This window comes from Coregonus lavaretus (genome assembly GCF_964263955.1).
Source record: "Coregonus lavaretus genome assembly, contig: HAP1_SCAFFOLD_1263, whole genome shotgun sequence".
Lineage (NCBI taxonomy): Eukaryota > Metazoa > Chordata > Actinopteri > Salmoniformes > Salmonidae > Coregonus > Coregonus lavaretus.
Window position 1 is genome coordinate 8,747 of NW_028161255.1, and position 19,206 is coordinate 27,952.

The 19,206-nt window shown below is 47.8% G+C and overlaps 1 protein-coding gene across 1 annotated transcript; it reads left to right on the forward strand.

Annotated features, from left to right (window-relative positions):
• Positions 1 to 9,792: 9,792 nt before the first annotated feature.
• On the forward strand, positions 9,793 to 18,784 carry lnp1 (leukemia NUP98 fusion partner 1; the record flags this gene model as incomplete). Its single annotated transcript, XM_084195536.1, has 2 exons — positions 9,793 to 9,981; positions 18,524 to 18,784. 2 exons carry the CDS (start codon positions 9,793 to 9,795, stop codon positions 18,782 to 18,784), a joined length of 450 nt encoding a protein of 149 aa, XP_084051662.1.
• Between the last annotated feature and the right edge of the window lie 422 nt (positions 18,785 to 19,206).

The following is a 19,206-nucleotide window of genomic DNA, read 5'->3' on the forward strand; positions in this document are numbered from 1 at the left end:
ACAGCTGATATAACCTAGAGGATTTAGGGAGAAGGGGAGGGGTCCTCTAACACAGCTGATATAACCTAGAGGATTTAGGGAGAAGGGGAGGGGTCCACTAACACAGCTGATATAACCTAGAGGATTTAGGGAGAAGGGGAGGGGTCCACTAACACAGCTGATATAACCTAGAGGATTTATAGAGAAGGGGAGGGGTCCTCTAACACAGCTGATATAACCTAGAGGATTTAGGGAGAAGGGGAGGGGTCCACTAACACAGCTGATATAACCTAGAGGATTTAGGGAGAAGCGGAGGGGTCCACTAACACAGCTGATATAACCTAGAGGATTTAGGGAGAAGGGGAGGGGTCCACTAACACAGCTGATATAAGCTAGAGGATTTAGGGAGAAGGGGGGGAGTCCTCTAACACAGCTGATAGAGGATTTAGGGAGAAGGGGAGGGGTCCACTAACACAGCTGATATAACCTAGAGGATTTAGGGAGAAGGGGAGGGGTCCACTAACACAGCTGATATAACCTAGAGGATTTAGGGAGAAGCGGAGGGGTCCACTAACACAGCTGATATAACCTAGAGGATTTAGGGAGAAGGGGAGGGGTCCACTAACACAGCTGATATAACCTAGAGGATTTAGGGAGAAGGGGAGGGGTCCTCTAACACAGCTGATATAACCTAGAGGATTTAGGGAGAAGGGGAGGGGTCCACTAACACAGCTGATATAACCTAGAGGATTTAGGGAGAAGGGGGGGAGTCCACCAACACAGCTGGTAGAGGATTTAGGGAGAAGGGGAGGGGTCCACTAACACAGCTGATATAACCTAGAGGATTTAGGGAGAAGGGGAGGGGTTCACTAACACAGCTGATATAACCTAGAGGATTTAGGGAGAAGGGGAGGGGTCCACTAACACAGCTGATATAACCTAGAGGATTTAGGGAGAAGGGGGGGAGTCCACTAACACAGCTGATATAACCTAGAGGATTTAGGGAGAAGGGGGGGAGTCCACCAACACAGCTGGTAGAGGATTTAGGGAGAAGGGGAGGGGTCCACTAACACAGCTGATATAACCTAGAGGATTTAGGGAGAAGGGGAGGGGTTCACTAACACAGCTGATATAACCTAGAGGATTTAGGGAGAAGGGGAGGGGTCCACTAACACAGCTGATATAACCTAGAGGATTTAGGGAGAAGGGGGGGAGTCCACTAACACAGCTGATATAACCTAGAGGATTTAGGGAGAAGGGGAGGGGTCCACTAACACAGCTGATATAACCTAGAGGATTTAGGGAGAAGGGGGGGAGTTCACCAACACAGCTGATATAACCTAGAGGATTTAGGGAGAAGGGGAGGGGTCCTCTAACACAGCTGATATAACCTAGAGGATTTAGGGAGAAGGGGAGGGGTCCACTAACACAGCTGATATAACCTAGAGGATTTAGGGAGAAGGGGAGGGGTCCACTAACACAGCTGATATAACCTAGAGGATTTAGGGAGAAGGGGAGGGGTCCACTAACACAGCTGATATAACCTAGAGGATTTAGGGAGAAGGGGAGGGGTCCACTAACACAGCTGATATAACCTAGAGGATTTATAGAGAAGGGGAGGGGTCCTCTAACACAGCTGATATAACCTAGAGGATTTAGGGAGAAGGGGAGGGGTCCACTAACACAGCTGATATAACCTAGAGGATTTAGGGAGAAGGGGAGGGGTCCACTAACAGCTGATATAACCTAGAGGATTTATAGAGAAGGGGAGGGGTTCACTAACACAGCTGATATAACCTAGAGGATTTATAGAGAAGGGGAGGGGTCCTCTAACACAGCTGATATAACCTAGAGGATTTAGGGAGAAGGGGAGGGGTCCACTAACACAGCTGATATAACCTAGAGGATTTAGGGAGAAGGGGAGGGGTCCACTAACAGCTGATATAACCTAGAGGATTTATAGAGAAGGGGAGGGGTTCACTAACACAGCTGATATAACCTAGAGGATTTAGGGAGAAGGGGAGGGGTCCACTAACACAGCTGATATAACCTAGAGGATTTAGGGAGAAGGGGAGGGGTCCACTAACACAGCTGATATAACCTAGAGGATTTAGGGAGAAGGGGAGGGGTCCACCAACACAGCTGATATAACCTAGAGGATTTAGGGAGAAGGGGAGGGGTCCTCTAACACAGCTGATATAACCTAGAGGATTTAGGGAGAAGGGGAGGGGTCCACTAACACAGCTGATATAACCTAGAGGATTTAGGGAGAAGGGGAGGGGTCCACTAACACAGCTGATATAACCTAGAGGATTTATAGAGAAGGGGAGGGGTCCTCTAACACAGCTGATATAACCTAGAGGATTTAGGGAGAAGGGGAGGGGTCCACTAACACAGCTGATATAACCTAGAGGATTTAGGGAGAAGGGGAGGGGTCCACTAACACAGCTGATATAACCTAGAGGATTTAGGGAGAAGGGGAGGGGTCCACTAACACAGCTGATATAACCTAGAGGATTTAGGGAGAAGGGGGGGAGTCCTCTAACACAGCTGATAGAGGATTTAGGGAGAAGGGGAGGGGTCCACTAACACAGCTGATATAACCTAGAGGATTTAGGGAGAAGGGGAGGGGTCCACTAACACAGCTGATATAACCTAGAGGATTTAGGGAGAAGGGGAGGGGTCCACTAACACAGCTGATATAACCTAGAGGATTTAGGGAGAAGGGGAGGGGTCCACTAACACAGCTGATATAACCTAGAGGATTTATAGAGAAGGGGAGGGGTTCACTAACACAGCTGATATAACCTAGAGGATTTAGAGAGAAGGGGGGAGAGGGATGAAGTGAAGGAGAGAGACTGTTGTTGAGAAAATAAGGTAGTTAAAGAGACAATGTTCAACAGGAATCTGTGTGTTTGTGTGTGTGGCCTCACCTTCCACAGTACTGAGTGGCTGCAGGGTACTTCATACTGAAAAACATGCAGACACACGAGGACAAACAATACAGCGTAGTTCTATAAATAATGGAGTGTCTTACTATTCTCCGTGGTTGGTCCTCTGGCCTGTTCTCTGAAGGTGGAAGGAGCCACAGTTATACACCTGAGCCTGCTCACTGCACAACACAATCCATCAATCAGATTGATACACCAGTGTGTAGGTGTGGTTTATAGGGTGTCTAATTGTTCTATATTTTTTCAATATGGGTGACTCTTAAAAGAGCGTGTTTTGTTTTTGTACAGACATCACCCTTACCTGAACAGCACGCTCACCTGAACAGCACCCTCACCTGAACAGCACCCTCACCTGAACAGCACCCTCACCTGAACAGCACCCACACCTTAAGTAGAAATCAAAGGGAGAGAAAATGGGAATTGAATAACTGCAGTTGACATAAATGGAAGAATACTCTTATTGCAATGTGGGTGGCTCTTAAAACCTCTTAAGGATCGGACCCTTTTTTTTCAAATTTTCGCCTAAAATGGCATACCCAAATCTAACTGCCTGTAGCTCAGGACCTGAAACAAGGATATTTATATTCTTGATACCATTTGAAAGTTTGTGGAAATGTGAAATGAATGTAGGAGAATATAACACATTAGATCTGGTAAAAGATAATACAAACAAAATAACAAGCGTTTTCTATTGTATTTTTTTTTTGTTCCATCATCTTTGAAATGCAACAGAAAGGCCATAATATAATATTGCAGCTTAGGCACATTTTAGATTTTGGCCACTAGATGGCAGCAGTGTGTGTGCAAAGTTTCAGATTGATCCAGTGAAGCATTGCAATACTGGACTATTTTGTATCAAGTCTGCCCAAATGTGCCTAATTGGTCAATTGATACATTTTAAAGTACATAACTATAGAGAACATACAAAAATGATATGGTAATACCAAATGTAAGTTTACACACTCCCAGGAATGTCATACATGATGGATCATTAGCTTAGACACTAACTTTCACACATCTAGATGGCCGGGCGGGGTGGGGTGTGGAGCCAGAGACAGCAGGGGTTCAAACTGTAGAACCCAGTGCCTACATTTTTATATAAAAATTGATTTTGTCAAACAAAACTATGCTACATTTTATCTCTGGGACCCTTAGGATGAGAAATCAGAGCAAGATGACTGAATTTAAGTACATTATTTACCTTCAGAGGTGAATGTATCAAACCAGTTGCCGTGATACGTTTTTTGTTGTTGTGCACTCTCCTCAAACAATAGCATGGTATTTTTTCACTGTAATAGCTACTGTAAATTGGACAGTGCAGTTAGATTAACAAGAATGTAAGCTTTCTGCCCATATAAGACATGTCTATGTCCTGGAAAGTTTGCTGTTTCTTACAACAGTCATGCTAATCACATTAGCGCACGTTAGCTCAACCGTCCCGTATACGGGACACCGATCCCGTAGAGGTTAAAAGAGCCTTTGGTTGAGCATAGTCAAGTCTATAGCACAATAGTATAACAGTAATCCTTCTACACCCCCCCTCCCCCAGTGGTGGTTGTCCCACTGGCTATCCTAAGTTGAATGCACCAATTTGTGAGTCGCTCTGGATAAGAGCGTCTGCTAAATGACTTAAATGTAAATGTAAAACAAGGTGTTGCCAGGGAACAGCACCCTCTTTGAAGAAGTAGGAGGTGAAGGTCTCGTGCACGTGATTTGTGTCCCGTGCTGCGTTGTTGGCCCCCAACCTGGTAGTATCCTGCAGGCCCATCCTGGTCCTCATGTCCATCTTCATGAAGTTATGCAGGACACAGGAAGCCTTCACACACCTGAATACCCCCAGGAGGCAGTCCCAGATGGCCCTGGTCACCCAACCTTGCAGTGCCCTACACGGTAACTGTAGGCAATAGTTTTTAAGGAATCTCCAGTTGCAGGGTATCTGTAGGAATATGGAAGATAATGTCATTATTAGACTTTTACATCACCAGGTCATTGTGGATTACTAAAGTATCATATCTCTTATAACAAATCATGATAACATAGGATAGATACAGTGCCTTGCAAAAGTATTAAGCCCCCTTGGCGTTTTTCCTATTTTGTTTCATTACAACCTGTAATTTAAATGGATTTTTATTTGGATTTCATGTAATGGACATACACAAAATAGTCCAAATTGGTGAAGTGAAATGAAAAAAATAACTTGTTTCGAACAATTCTAAAAAATAAATAATGGAAAAGTGGTGCGTGCATATGTATTCACCCCCTTTGCTATGAAGCCCCTAAATAAGATCTGGTGCAACCAATTACCTTCAGAAGTCACATAATTAGTTAAATAAAGTCCACCTGTGTGCAATCTAAGTGTCACATGATCTCAGTATATATAAACCTGTTCTGAAAGGCCCCAGAGTCTGCAACACCACTAAGCAAGGGGCACCACCAAGCAAGTGGCACCATGAAGACCAAGGAGCTCTCCAAACATTTACATTTTAGCAGACGCTCTTATCCAGAGCGACTTGCAGGAGCAATTAGGGTTAATTGCCTTGCTCAAGGGCACTTCGGCAGATTTTTCACCTAGTTGGCTCGGGGATTAGAACCAGCGACCTTTCGGGTACTGGCACAACGCTCTTAACCACTAAGCTACCTGCCGCCCAAACAGGTCAGGGCCAAAGTTGTGGAGAAGTACAGATCAGGGTTGTGTTATAAAAATATCAGAAACCTTAAACATCCCACGGAGCAACATTAAATCCATTATTAAAAAATGGAAAGAATATGGCACCACAACAAACCTGCAAAGAGAGGGCAGCTCTCCAAAACTCACAGACCAGGCAAGGAGGGCATTAATCAGAAAGGCAACAAAGAGACCAAAGATAACCCTGAAGGAGCTGCAAAGATCCACAGCGGAGATTGGAGTATCTGTCCATAGGACCACTTTAAGCCGTACACTCCACAGAGCTGGGCTTTACGGAAGAGTGGCCAGAAAAAAGCCATTGCTTAAAGAAAAAAATAAGCAAACACGTTTGGTGTTCGCCAAAAGGCATGTGGGAGACTCCCCAAACATATGGAAGAAGGTTCTCTGGTCAGATGAGACAAAAATTGAGCTTTTTGGCCATCAAGGAAAACGTTATGTCTGGGTACTGTTTTTGGGATATGTCTCATTAAACCAGGCATGGAAGGGCCCTCTCCTACAGAGGAATTGACCTCATGTGTACACTGGTTGACCTGTCCCGAGAGATATAATGGCGCTGGTTGCTCTGTCCCGAGAGATATCATGGCGCTGGTTAATCTGACCCGAGAGATATCATGGCGCTGGCTCCTCTGTCCCGAAACATTTCATGGCGCTGGCTGCTCTGTCCCGAGACATATTTCATGGTGCATTCCTGCTCTGTCCCGAGCAAAATAATGGCGCTGGCTGCTCTGTCCCGAGAGATATAATGGCGCTGGTTGCTCTGTCCCGAGAGATATCATGGCGCTGGTTGCTCTGTCCTGATCGATATAATGGCGCTGGCTCCTCTGTCCCGAGTGATATCGTGGCGCTGGCTGCTCTGTCCCGAGATATATCATGGCGCTGGCTGCTCTGTCCCGAGAGATATTCATGTCGCTGGCTGCTCTGTCCCGAGACATATTTCATGGTGCATTCCTGCTCTGTCCCGAGCGAAATAATGTGGCTGGCTGCTCTGTCCCGAGCGAAATAATGGCGCTGGTTGCTCTGTACCGAGATATATCATGGCGCTGGTTGCTCTGTCCCGACAGATATCATGGCGCTGGTTGCTCTGTCCCGACAGCTATCATGGCGTTGGTTGCTCTGTCCAGACAGATATCATGGCGTTGGTTGCTCTGTCCAGACAGATATCATGGCGTTGGTTGCTCTGTCCAGACAGATATCATGGCGTTGGTTGCTCTGTCCAGACAGATATCATGGCGTTGGTTGCTCTGTCCAGACAGATATCATGGCGCTGGCTTCTCTGTCCCGAGAGATATCATGCTGCTGGCTGCTCTGTCCAGACAGATATCATGGTGTTGGTTGCTCTGTCCCGAGAGAGCCCCCTCCCTGTATCTATCCAGACTTACTTACTGCAGCCTGGTAGAAAGGATGATCTGATAGGGCCAGGGTAGACCCCCTCCTCTCCTACAGAGGACTTTACCTCTTGGGTACTGTTTTTGGGACATGTCTCATTATTCTGGGCCTGGAGGGGGCCCTCTCCTATGGAGGAGTTTAGGTTTTTCCAGAGGGGTTATCTCTGCACATTCTTGGTGCGTACTGTCTTAGTTATGAGGTATCTCCCGAGAGTTGTCTATGCACCTTCTGGGTGCGTACTGTCTTAGTTATGAGGTATCTCCCGAGAGTTGTCTCTGCACCTTCTGGGTGCGTACTCCTTTAGTTTAAGGACCTCTGAGGCTTATTGATGTTGGGACTTCCCTGGCTTCGGAGAGCATGTTTCTTGCGATACGGGAGTCAGCCATATCCCCACGTGATACATCGAAGCATGTTTTTGAAAGAGAACTTAAGGTTACTTGCGTAACCCTGGTTCTCTGATATTATGAGTGAGATGTATCCCAAAAGAGAGTGAGGAAGAGAAGCATGCGTGAGAATAACCAAAGGGAGGAGAGTGGATCAATTTATGGAGGGGAGGGTCTCACCTTATTCGCCACTCTACTTGTCTGTCTCCAACAGACGCTTTTGATTGGTACTTATAAGAGTAGGCGGTCCAAGCTAACCGCACATGTGATACATCTCACTCATATTATCAGAGAACCGGGGTTATGCAAGTATTGAGTCAGTGCCCTAGCAGCCTGGTACTGCAGCCTGGTAGAAAGGATGATCTGATAGGGCCAGGGTAGGCCCCCTCCTCTCCTACAGAGGACTTTACCAAGTATTGAGTCAGTGCCCTAGCAGCCTGGTACTGCAGCCTGGTACTGCAGCCTGGTACTGCAGCCTGGTAGAAAGGATGATCTGATAGGACCAGGGTAGGCCCTAGCAAAAGGATGATCTGATAGGACCAGGGTAGGCCCTAGCAAAAGGATGATCTGATAGGGCCAGGGTAGGCCCCCTCCTCTCCTACAGAGGACTTTATTATATATAATATTATCAGAGAACCGGGGAAAGGATGATCTGATAGGGCCAGGGTAGGCCCCCTCCTCTCCTACAGAGGACTTTATTATATATAATATTATCAGAGAACCGGGGTTATGCAAGTATTGAGTCAGTGCCCTAGCAAAAGTCCCCCTTCTGTCCTTCTACTGTCACTCCCACACTGACCTGTATTCCACCGCCCCAGGCCACCAGCACAACAACAGCACAGGGGAGACAGAGTAGCCTGCGCTCCATAACTATTGACAGGTTTGGTTTGATGAGCCCAGCCAGTGGAAAGTATGGGAAATGTGGAGTTTCTGGGCTGCCCACCCCTCAGGGCCTGGGTCTGTGATGGAAAGATTAAAAGCAGCACTACCCAACCCCCCCTCCTCCCTCCCTCTCACTCTCCCACAGCGATGCTAAATAGCTTACAGAGGATTCACTGGTTTCAAGACACGGGGTGAAGCTGTGTGGTTTATTTTTGTCTTAGCTGAGAATACCGAACTACACTGACGAAGGTTAGAGGACTGCAGGGATGGAAGTTGAGTAACTTTACCTCTGGTTTCTGGGACAGTGTGTTGGGAGGTCTGAGGTCTCATCAGTGTAGTGGTCAATAGACTGGCAGTTTGGGAGCACATGACACGGCGCAGAGCAGGCTGAACGGAGAGACAGCCCAGCCCAGATCAGTAGAGCCCAGAGCCCGGCACCGTCCGACCAGACCAGGAGCCTGACACGGCCCAGAGCAGTCTGAACTGAGAGACAGCCCAGCCCAGATCAGTAGAGAGCAGCCTGAACCAGGAGCCTGACACGGCCCAGAGCAGTCTGAACTGAGAGACAGCCCAGCCCAGATCAGTAGACTTTCAGCTTGGAAACACAAAGAACACAGCAGAGAGCAGCCTGAACCAGGAGCCTGACACGGCGCAGAGCAGTCTGAACGGAGAGACAGCCCAGCCCAGATCAGTAGAGCCCAGAGCCCGGCACCGTCCGACCAGACCAGGAGCCTGACACGGCGCAGAGCAGGCTGAACTGAGAGACAGCCCAGCCCAGATCAGTAGACTTTCAGCTTGGAAACACAAAGAACACAGCAGAGAGCAGCCTGAACCAGGAGCCTGACACGGCGCAGAGCAGTCTGAACGGAGAGACAGCCCAGCCCAGATCAGTAGACTTTCAGCTTGGAAACACAAAGAACACAGCAGAGAGCAGCCTGAACCAGGAGCCTGACACGGCGCAGAGCAGTCTGAACTGAGAGACAGCCCAGCCCAGATCAGTAGAGCCCAGAGCCCGGCACCGTCCGACCAGACCAGGAGCCTGACACGGCCCAGAGCAGGCTGAACTGAGAGACAGCCCAGCCCAGATCAGTAGAGCCCAGAGCAGGCTGAACGGAGAGACAGCCCAGCCCAGATCAGTAGAGCCCAGAGCAGGCTGAACGGAGAGACAGCCCAGCCCAGATCAGTAGACTTTCAGCTTGGAAACACAAAGAACACAGCAGAGAGCAGCCTGAACCAGGAGCCTGACACGGCCCAGAGCCCAGAGCCCGGCACCGTCCGACCAGACCAGGAGCCTGACACGGCCCAGAGCCCAGATCCCAGCACCGTCCGACCAGACCAGGAGCCTGACACGGCCCAGAGCCCAGAGCCCAGATCCCAGCACCGTCCGACCAGACCAGGAGCCTGACACGGCCCAGAGCCCAGAGCCCAGAGCCCAGCACCGTCCGACCAGACCAGGAGCAACTAAGAGAAGGATACCTCTCTCTCTTTTCTTATTTTGCTCCCCACCCACTCGCTGCCTGCCACCATGGCTCTGAGGCTGCTCCCGGCCTTCTCCAATGAAGACGAGGATGATGATGGGAACTTCACCAACTGGATGAGCAGCTACTGGGGCCACGGAGCTGGAGAGGGAGGCAACAGGACTACAGAGAGGAAACGCAGCTTCAAGAGACCAGCACGGTCGCAGACTGAACGCCGAGCCTCGCTCCCCTGTATGGTAAGGACCTGGGTGGACACTATGTGGAGGGTTGGAGATGTGTGGAGGGTCGGCACTGGTTGGCTGCCTGTGGAGGGAGGGCTGGAGGTGACTAGCTGGCTGTAGGTTGGAACTGTGTGGAGGGCTGGAAGTGACTAGCTGGCTGTAGGTTGGAACTGTGTGGAGGGCTGGGGGTGACTAAGAGAGAGGGACTGTGTGGAGGGCTGGGGGTGACTAAGAGAGAGGGACTGTGTGGAGGGCTGGAGGTGATTAAGAGAGAGGGACTGTGATGCCTCTAACTGTATTTGCTGTAACTCTGCATTGAGTAAATATTATAAAAGGTAGTAGTGTTTCCCTGACGTTTTACCAGGCTCAATTTCTAAATGGTACAGGATTGGTTCAACATGAATGTTCTGAGTGTGAAGTGTTTATTGGGTCGATTGTATTGTAACAGTTTCATCTAAATGGATAAAAGCCCCTGCTATGGACGATGACTGAAAAATCATGAACAATAGAGGATGTGCAGTTTACAGTGGGGAAAAAAGTATTTAGTCAGCCACCAATTGTGCAAGTTCTCCCACTTAAAAAGATGAGAGAGGCCTGTAATTTTCATCATAGGTACACGTCAACTATGACAGACAAAATGAGAAGAAAAAAAATCAGAAAATCACATTGTAGGATTTTTAATGAATTTATTTGCAAATTATGGTGGAAAATAAGTATGAATGACTGACATCAGAATGCTGCTACAGGGTGTTAGAGGTGATGGACGTTTATCAGAGTGCTCTGCTTCAACTCTACATCACACAAACACCCACCCACGGTATCACCCATGCACGGCACACATATGTAACAGATGTGTTGTGTTGTTTATTAAAGAAAGCCAGCCATTGGTCCCAGTTGATTTGTAGTTTATTCTGACAAAGAATATGAGACAGCACATTAGATGTGCAAGGCTCTATGATGTTGATGGCTGTCGATAGTATGAATCTGTAACAACAACTCTGTATAATTAGCAGGGGCTAATTACCTCTAGAGCATGCTAGCTAACTCACCTATACAGCAATAACATACATTACATCTAGAGCATGCTAGCTAACTCACTTATACAGCAATAACATACATTACCTCTAGAGCATGCTCACTAATTCACTTATACAGCAATAACATACATACAAAAGCACATAACAGGAAGCCCCCAATATCTAACAGATACCACACACACACACACACACACACACACACACACACACACACACACACACACACACACACACACACACACACACCATATATATACAGCACCAATCAAAAGTTTGAACAAACCTACTCAGTCCAGGTTTTTCTTAGTTTTTACTATTTTCTGCAGAATAATGATGAATGAATAATAGTGAAGACATCAAAACAATGGAACCATGTAGTAACGAAAAAAGTGTTAAACAAATAAAAATATGTTTTAGATTTTTTTTTTCAAAGTAGCCACCCTTTGCCTTGAAAGCTTTACACACTCTTGGCATTCTCTCAACCAGCTTCACCTGGAATGCTTTTCCAACTGTATTGAAGGAGTTCCCACATGTGCTGAGCACTTGTTGGCTGCTTTTCCTTCACTCTGCCGTCCGACTCATCCCAAACCATCTCAATTGGGTTGAGGTCAGAGGATTGTGGAGGCCAGGTCATCTGATGCAGCACTCCATCACTCTCCTTCTTGGTCAAATAGCCCTTACACAGCCTGGAGGTGTGTTGGGTCATTGTCCTGTTGAAAAACAAATGATAGTCCCACTAAGCCCAAACCAGATGGGATGGCGTATTGCTGCAGAATGCTGTGGTAGCCATGCTGGGTCAGTGTCACCAGCAAAGCACTCCCACACCATAACACCTCCTCCTCCATGCTTTACGGTGGGAAATACACATGCGGAGATCATCCGTTCATCCACACCACGTTTCACAAAGACAGAAGGATGGAACCAAAAATCTCAAATTTGGACTCCAGACCAAAGGACACATTTCCACTGGTCTAATGTCCATTGCTCGTGTTTCTTGGGCCAAGCAAGTCTCTTCTTCTTATTGGTGGCCTTTAATAGTGGTTTCTTTGCAGCAATTCGACCATGAAGGCCTGACACAGTCTCCTCTGAACAGTTGATATTGAGATGTGTCTGTTACTTGAACTCTGTGAAGCATTTATTTGGGCTGCAATTTCTGAGGCTGGTAACTCTAATGAACTTATCCTCTGCAGCAGAGGTAACTCTGGGTCTTCCTTTCCTATGGCAGTCCTCATAAGAGCCAGTTTCATCATAGCGCTTGATGGTTTTTGCGACTGCACTTGAAGAAACTTTCAAAGTTCTTGAAATGTTCCATATTGACCGACCTTCATGTCTTAAAAGTAATGATGGACTGTCGTTTCTCTTTGCTTATTTGAGCTGTTCTTACCATAACATAGACTTGGTATTTTACCAAATAGGGCTATCTTCTGTATACACCCCTACAAGCATTGTAATTTTGAATTCCATAAAGTGAGTGTGGAAGAGGTGAAAAAAGTATTGTTGTCTATCAACAATGACAAGCCACCAGGGTCTGACAACTTGGATGGAAAATTACTGAGGATAATAGCCACTACTATTTACCATATCTTCAATTTAAGCCTACTAGAAAGTGTGTGCCCTCAGACCTGGAGGGAAGCAAAAGTCATTCCACTACCTAAGAATAGTAAAGCCCCCTTTACTGGCTCAAATAGCCGACCAATCAGCCTGTTACCAACCCTTAGAAAACTTTTGGAAAAAATTGTGTTTGACCAGATACAATGCTATCTTACAGTAAACAAATTGACAACAAACATTCAGCATTCTTATAGAGAAGGACATTCAACAAGCACAGCACTTACACAAATGACTGATGATTGGCTAAAAATTTATGATAAAAAGATTGTGGGGGCTGTTTTGTTAGACTTCAGTGCGGCTTTTGACATTATCGATCATAGTCTGCTGCTGGAAAAACGTATCTGTTAAGTCTTTATTCCACCTGCTATATTGTGGATACACAGTTACCCGTCTAACAGAACACAGATGGTGTTCTTTGACTCAAAGCCAGTGTGTCTATGTATGCGGATGACTCAACACTATACACGTCAGCTACCACAGCGACTGAAATGACACCAACACTTAACAAAGAGCTGCAGTTAGTTTCAGAATGGGTGGCAAGGAATAAGTTAGTCCTGAATATTTCCAAAACTAAAAGCATTGTATTTGGGTCAAATCATTCACTAAACCCTAAACCTTAACTACATCTTGTAATACATCATGTGGAAATTGAGCAAGTTGAGGAGACTAAACTGCTTGGAGTAACCCTGGATTGTAGACTGTCATGGTCAAAACATATTGATACAACAGTAGCTAATTTCTACCTAATTTCTACCAGCATGTTAAATGTGCAACCAGAGGGAAAAAAACTCTAGACCGCCTTTACTCCACACACAGAGACACATACAAAGCTCTCCCTCGCCCTCCATTTGGCAAATCTGACCATAACTCTATCCTCCTGATTCCTGCTTATAAGCAAAAACTAAAGCAGGAAGCACCAGTAACTCGGTCAATAAAAAAGTGGTCAGATGATGCAGATGCTAAGCTACAGGACTGTTTTGCTAGCACAGACTGGAATAGATTCCGGGATTCTTCAGATAGCATTGAGGAGTACACCACATCAGTCACTGGCTTCATCAATAAGTGCATCGATGACGTCGTCCCCACAGTGACCGTACGTACATACCCCAACCAGAAGCCATGAATTACAGGAAACATCCGCACTGAGCTAAAGGGTAGAGCTGCCGCTTTCAAGAAGCGGGACTCTAACCCGGACGCTTATAAGAAATCCCGCTATGCCCTCCGACGAACCATCAAACAGGCAAAGAGTCAATACAGGACTAAGATTGAATCATACTACACCGGCTCTGACGCTCGTCGGATGTGGCAGGGCTTGAAAACTATTACAGACTACAAAGGGAAGCATAGCCGTGAGCTGCCCAGTGACAGAGAGAGAGAAGGAGAGGGGTACTGCATCAAGAGAGAAAGACTCACAGACAGACAGAGAGAAGGATGCCATGATTGTGGGTTTGAATCCCATGTGGGACCAGTATGAAAAACTACGAAAAATGTATGCAATCACTACTGTAAGTCGCTCTGGATAAGAGTGTCTGATAAATGACAGAAAATGTAAAATGTAACACTTCTGGCAATAAAGCACGTTTGCCATCAGAGATTTGTGGACAAAGTCAAAGCAGCTATGATGATAATGACTCTAAACCTCCTGTTGACCAAATTACTCTCTTATATGGATCAACATCTAACACATGGTTTTATTGATATTGTATTGATATTGATATTGTATTGATATTTATATTGTAAAGTATTGATATTGATATTGTATTGATATTTATATTGTAAAGTATTGATATTGATATTGATATTGTGGTCAGTTACTCACACCAATTGTCAATACCCTGAGGTAATCAACTGGTCAATTCCCTTTCAGTTGGTCACTCGGTATAACATACTGTTGGGAATCAACGACCAATCCTATTCACCTGAAGCAAACTGAAAGCACTGCCAACGGGCCAATGGATGCCGAACCCGCCCTCGAAAGCCACACCTTCCTGGCTATAATATCGGCTCACATCCATTTCCTAAATTCTTCGATCTTCAGCTCGCCTAAAGGAAGGACGTGTCAAGCAGCGAACTACTTTTTGCTCTGCTTGTCTTGCCAGTGGTAAGAGTAAGTTCAGAAAGGCTAACCAGCTGAGTTTGAACCTCCGACCCGAAGGTGCTGTCCTGTTGCCAGGGGTGGAAACACGCTCAGCAGGCCTTGGTTTGGACCAGCTCGTGTGACCATTGTCTCCGGCTGTGTTCAACTTCCATTGGGAGTCAGGCTGACATTGTGAGGAACATTGGTGGTCGGAGTTGATAGGGGTGTCATCCCAGCCGAGTTTTTCTGGCAGTGTTCAGAGTCCGGATTCCGGGCCTTTGATTGGCTCTGGAGGGTTTTCATCAGTCTGGAGCAGCCTATCACGCCCTGACTCAGGGGACGCTTAAATGTTGAGTCAGGGTGTGTATATTCTTTGTTGTGTGTTTTCTATGTTTGTCGATCTAGTATGTGTGGTTCTATGTTGGCCGGTGTGGTTCCCAATCAGAGGCAGCTGTCGCTCGTTGTCTCTGATTGGGGACCATACTTAGGCAGCCTATTGGCACTAGTGGGTTGTGGGATCTTGTTCCGTGTGAAGGTATGTTGTGTGTTACCTTAGGACGGCACGTATCGTTGGTTTATTGTTTTGTCGTTGTGTTTATCAGTTAATAAACATGTACGTATATCACGCTGCGCCTTGGTCTGTCCCGTCATTCAACGAACGTGACACAGCCTGAAGCCCCGGCTTTGGATTCGGTGAATACCGTTTTCATGACGCTAACAAGGGGGCTAATCCTAGCACTGTGCTTCTGAATTAACCACGCCGGTTCTCGTGATTCCTGAGAGCGACAGACGGATGTATTTGGATGAGCCTGTTTCGCCAACAAGGTTGTTTGGCTCAGGGGCCCAAACATTTACTGTGGCAACCATGCTCCCAAGTGTCTCGGTCAATGTGGGCAAGTTACTGGTTGCAGAGGTCCCCGAACCCGGTTACTGGTTGCCGAGGTCCCCGAACCCGGTTACTGGTTGCCGAGGTCCCCGAACCCGGTTACTGGTTGCCGAGGTCCCCGAACCCGGTTACTGGTTGGCCGGGTATCAGAACGCACAGTTCCTTCCTCCCCTTCAGACACACAGTGGTGGTCCCAGTCCTCAGGGTGGCGCTCTGCCCCTTCAGGACATAATGTAGGAATACTGGCAGCAAGCTCCGTCCAGTGGTGGGCATGATCAGTTTTCATGGCGTCATTACGTCAGTGGTCCCCAAGGTCCTAGCGCCTGTCTTGAGAGATTTCCTCTCTCCTTCAAAAGCAGGTTGTTTGGGCGGTCCGTGTGTCAGAAGTACAGAGCAGTTGGTTCAGCCGGTACTTCTTAGTTCCCAAGAGCGATGGAATGTTGCATCCCATCCTCAAGTTTGCAATTTCAAAATGCTCACATGTCGCCAGCTATTGCAGTCGGTGTGTCCCAGCGATTGGTTCACATCCATAGATCTGAAGGATACATATTTTCACGTCCTTTACTTCCTCCCCATCTCCCTATTGCCCACTCCTTTTCTATGGTGATGGAGGCAACATTGGCACCGGTGCGGTGCCTGGTGATCAGAGTATTGGCCTATCTGGACGATTGGCTGGTCATAGCGGAGTCCAGGGAACATGTGGAGTGCCACACTGCCACGCAGGAGGGTCTGTTGTTGATTTTGGTGTATCCCTATTGGCACAGACAACCCTGGTTCACGGAGATCATCTGCCCGTTGGGCGGGGACCAATGGGGGGTTCCATGTGGTCGGGATATATTGTCCCAGGCGCATCCACTGAAGATATGGGATCTGTGGGTTTGATGGCTTTCAAGCTATTCCCTTTTTCACCTCCTCTGTTTGCTTCCAGTGGCCTGTGTCTGGTGCGCGCTTTACGCATGTATATGGATAGGACCAACGATATCCACGCATGTATATGGATAGGACCAACGATATCCACGCATGTATATGGATAGGACCAACGATATCCACGCATGTATATGGATAGGACCAACGATATCCACGTTTGTGACCAGCTTTTTGTCTGTTTCACTAATCCAGCTCGGGGTAGGGGTAAGCAGCATCTTTCTCATTGGATTGTGGAGGCTATCTCCCTGGCATATGACAGCAAAGGACAAGGGTTGCCTAGCGGTGTGCGTGTTCACTCCACTAGGGGTGTGGCGGCTTATTGGGCATTATTCAGGGAAATGACGATTGGTGATATCTGGGCTGCAGCGAGTTGGGGTTCCCCACATACCTTTATGAGGTTTTACCTCTTGGATGTAACTGCTCCCAGTGTGGCTCATAGTGTTCTTATGGCTGGATCTGGGAGTGGCTGTTAGGCAGCGCGCAGGATGGCTGGATCTGGGAGTGGGTGTTAGGCAGCGCGCAGGTTGGCTGGATCTGGGAGTGGGTGTTAGGCAGCGCGCAGGATGGCTGGATCTGGGAGTGGCTGTTAGGCAGCGCGCAGGTTGGCTGGATCTGGGAGTGGGTGTTAGGCAGCGCGCAGGATGGCTGGATCTGGGAGTGGCTGTTAGGCAGCGCGCAGGTTGGCTGGATCTGGGAGTGGGTGTTAGGCAGCGCGCAGGTTGGCTGGATCTGGGAGTGGCTGTTAGGCAGCGCGCAGGTTGGCTGGATCTGGGAGTGGGTGTTAGGCAGCGCGCAGGATGGCTGGATCTGGGAGTGGGTGTTAGGCAGCGCGCAGGATGGCTGGGTCTGGGAGTGGGTGTTAGGCAGCGCGCAGGTTGGCTGGATCTGGGAGTGGGTGTTAGGCAGCGCGCAGGTTGGCTGGATCTGGGAGTGGGTGTTAGGCAGCGCGCAGGATGGCTGGGTCTGGGAGTGGCTGTTAGGCAGCTCGCAGGTTGGCTGGGTCTGGGAGTGGGTGTTGCGCATTTATCCGGGTTGCCACAGTTCCCTGTGGGTTTGAGCCTTGGGCTGCCGTGGTTTATTGATGAAGGCCATTATCAAGTCACAGCAGGTGCCCGGTTGTTTTGGACTTGCGGTTCCTTGTGTGAGTTCTGGCATCCCAGACTCCTTTGGTTTCTGAGCCTTTTTGGAACGGATAGGGTCAATGGACTTCGGCCGCCACGGTCGATGTTAGGAAGCGTTTTGTCTGGGTTACCACAGTTTCCCTGTGGGGTTAAGCCTTTGGCTGCCTTAATGTGCGGCAGCACTCAGAGTGCGCATTTATCAGGGTTACCACAGTTTCCCTGTGGGTTTGCGCCTCGGGCTGCCGTGGTTCATAACTCTGGTCGATGCTATGCAGTGCACGTGTGCGCTTTACCAAGTCACCTCAGGTGTTTTGTTGTTTTGGACATGCAGTTCCTTGAACGAGGTGGGGTCTATGGCTTGGGCAGTCAGTGTGCATAGACAAGTTGCAGCACGTTCTGTTTACCTGTATTGTAGCCAGGAAGGCGGGGCTTCTGAAGGCAGGCTCAGCATCCATTGGCCTGTTGGGCATGATTTTAGTTTTCTTCAGGTGAATAGGGTTGGTCGTTGCCATAGTTATAATGCGTTCCCTCCTTCAGGGAACAGTAGATATATTCCTAACTGTACCTTACTCACACATGTTGTCAACACCCTGAGGTAATCAACTGGTTGATGGGAAATCAATATTAATGAACATGAATCCATTGTGAAATGCAATGGGAGGTCTTTTTAATGGGAGGTCTTTTTTTAGACAGTGGTCTAGATTAACAGTATTAAAGAACGAAGAGTCGATGTCAATATTGACACGTGTTCTATATTCACCATGGGTATAAACTGACTGTGTACAAGAACTAACCCTAACCCTATCCCTGTGCACAATGACTGACCCAGGAAGCAAAGTGACTTGAACCAACTCTCTGACATAAGCAGCAAACCCTAAACCTTCTCTGCTCTCCTCAGTCCCAACTAAACGTCATGCAGCTGAGTCATCTCCATGCAGCAGGTGCCGACGGCATGGCGCCTACGCCCGTCCACATGAAATCCCTGGAGAAGAAAGGGTCAGAGGTAAGGAACCACCCCCGAGCTCGCCGTGTGTCCTCCGACGAAAACAACAGGGTCAAATCAGCCATCCCAGAGACCCGCATCACCACCATCCCAGAGCTGGCAGAATCCTTCAATAGGAGAATGAGGCTCCACAACAAGAAGGTAATGTCCATGTAGAGAGCCAGTAGAGGGATATATAATGTATAGGGCTGAATATATATGGACAGGTGGCAAATGGCCAGTGTTAACCATCAATTACTGGCATCTGATCCATCAATGACAGGGCACTGTTCCATCAATGACAGGGCACTGTTCCATCAATGACAGGGCAATGTTCCATCAATGACTGGCGTCTGATCCATCAATGACAGGCGTCTGATCCATCAATGACAGGGCACTGATCCATCAATGACAGGGCAATGTTCCATCAATGACTGGGCACTGATCCATCAATGACAGGGCACTGTTCCATCAATGACTGGGCACTGATCCGTCAATGACAGGGCAATGTTCCATCAATGACAGGGCAATGTTCCATCAATGACAGGGCACTGTTCCATCAATGACTGGCGTCTGATCCATCAATGACAGGCGTCTGA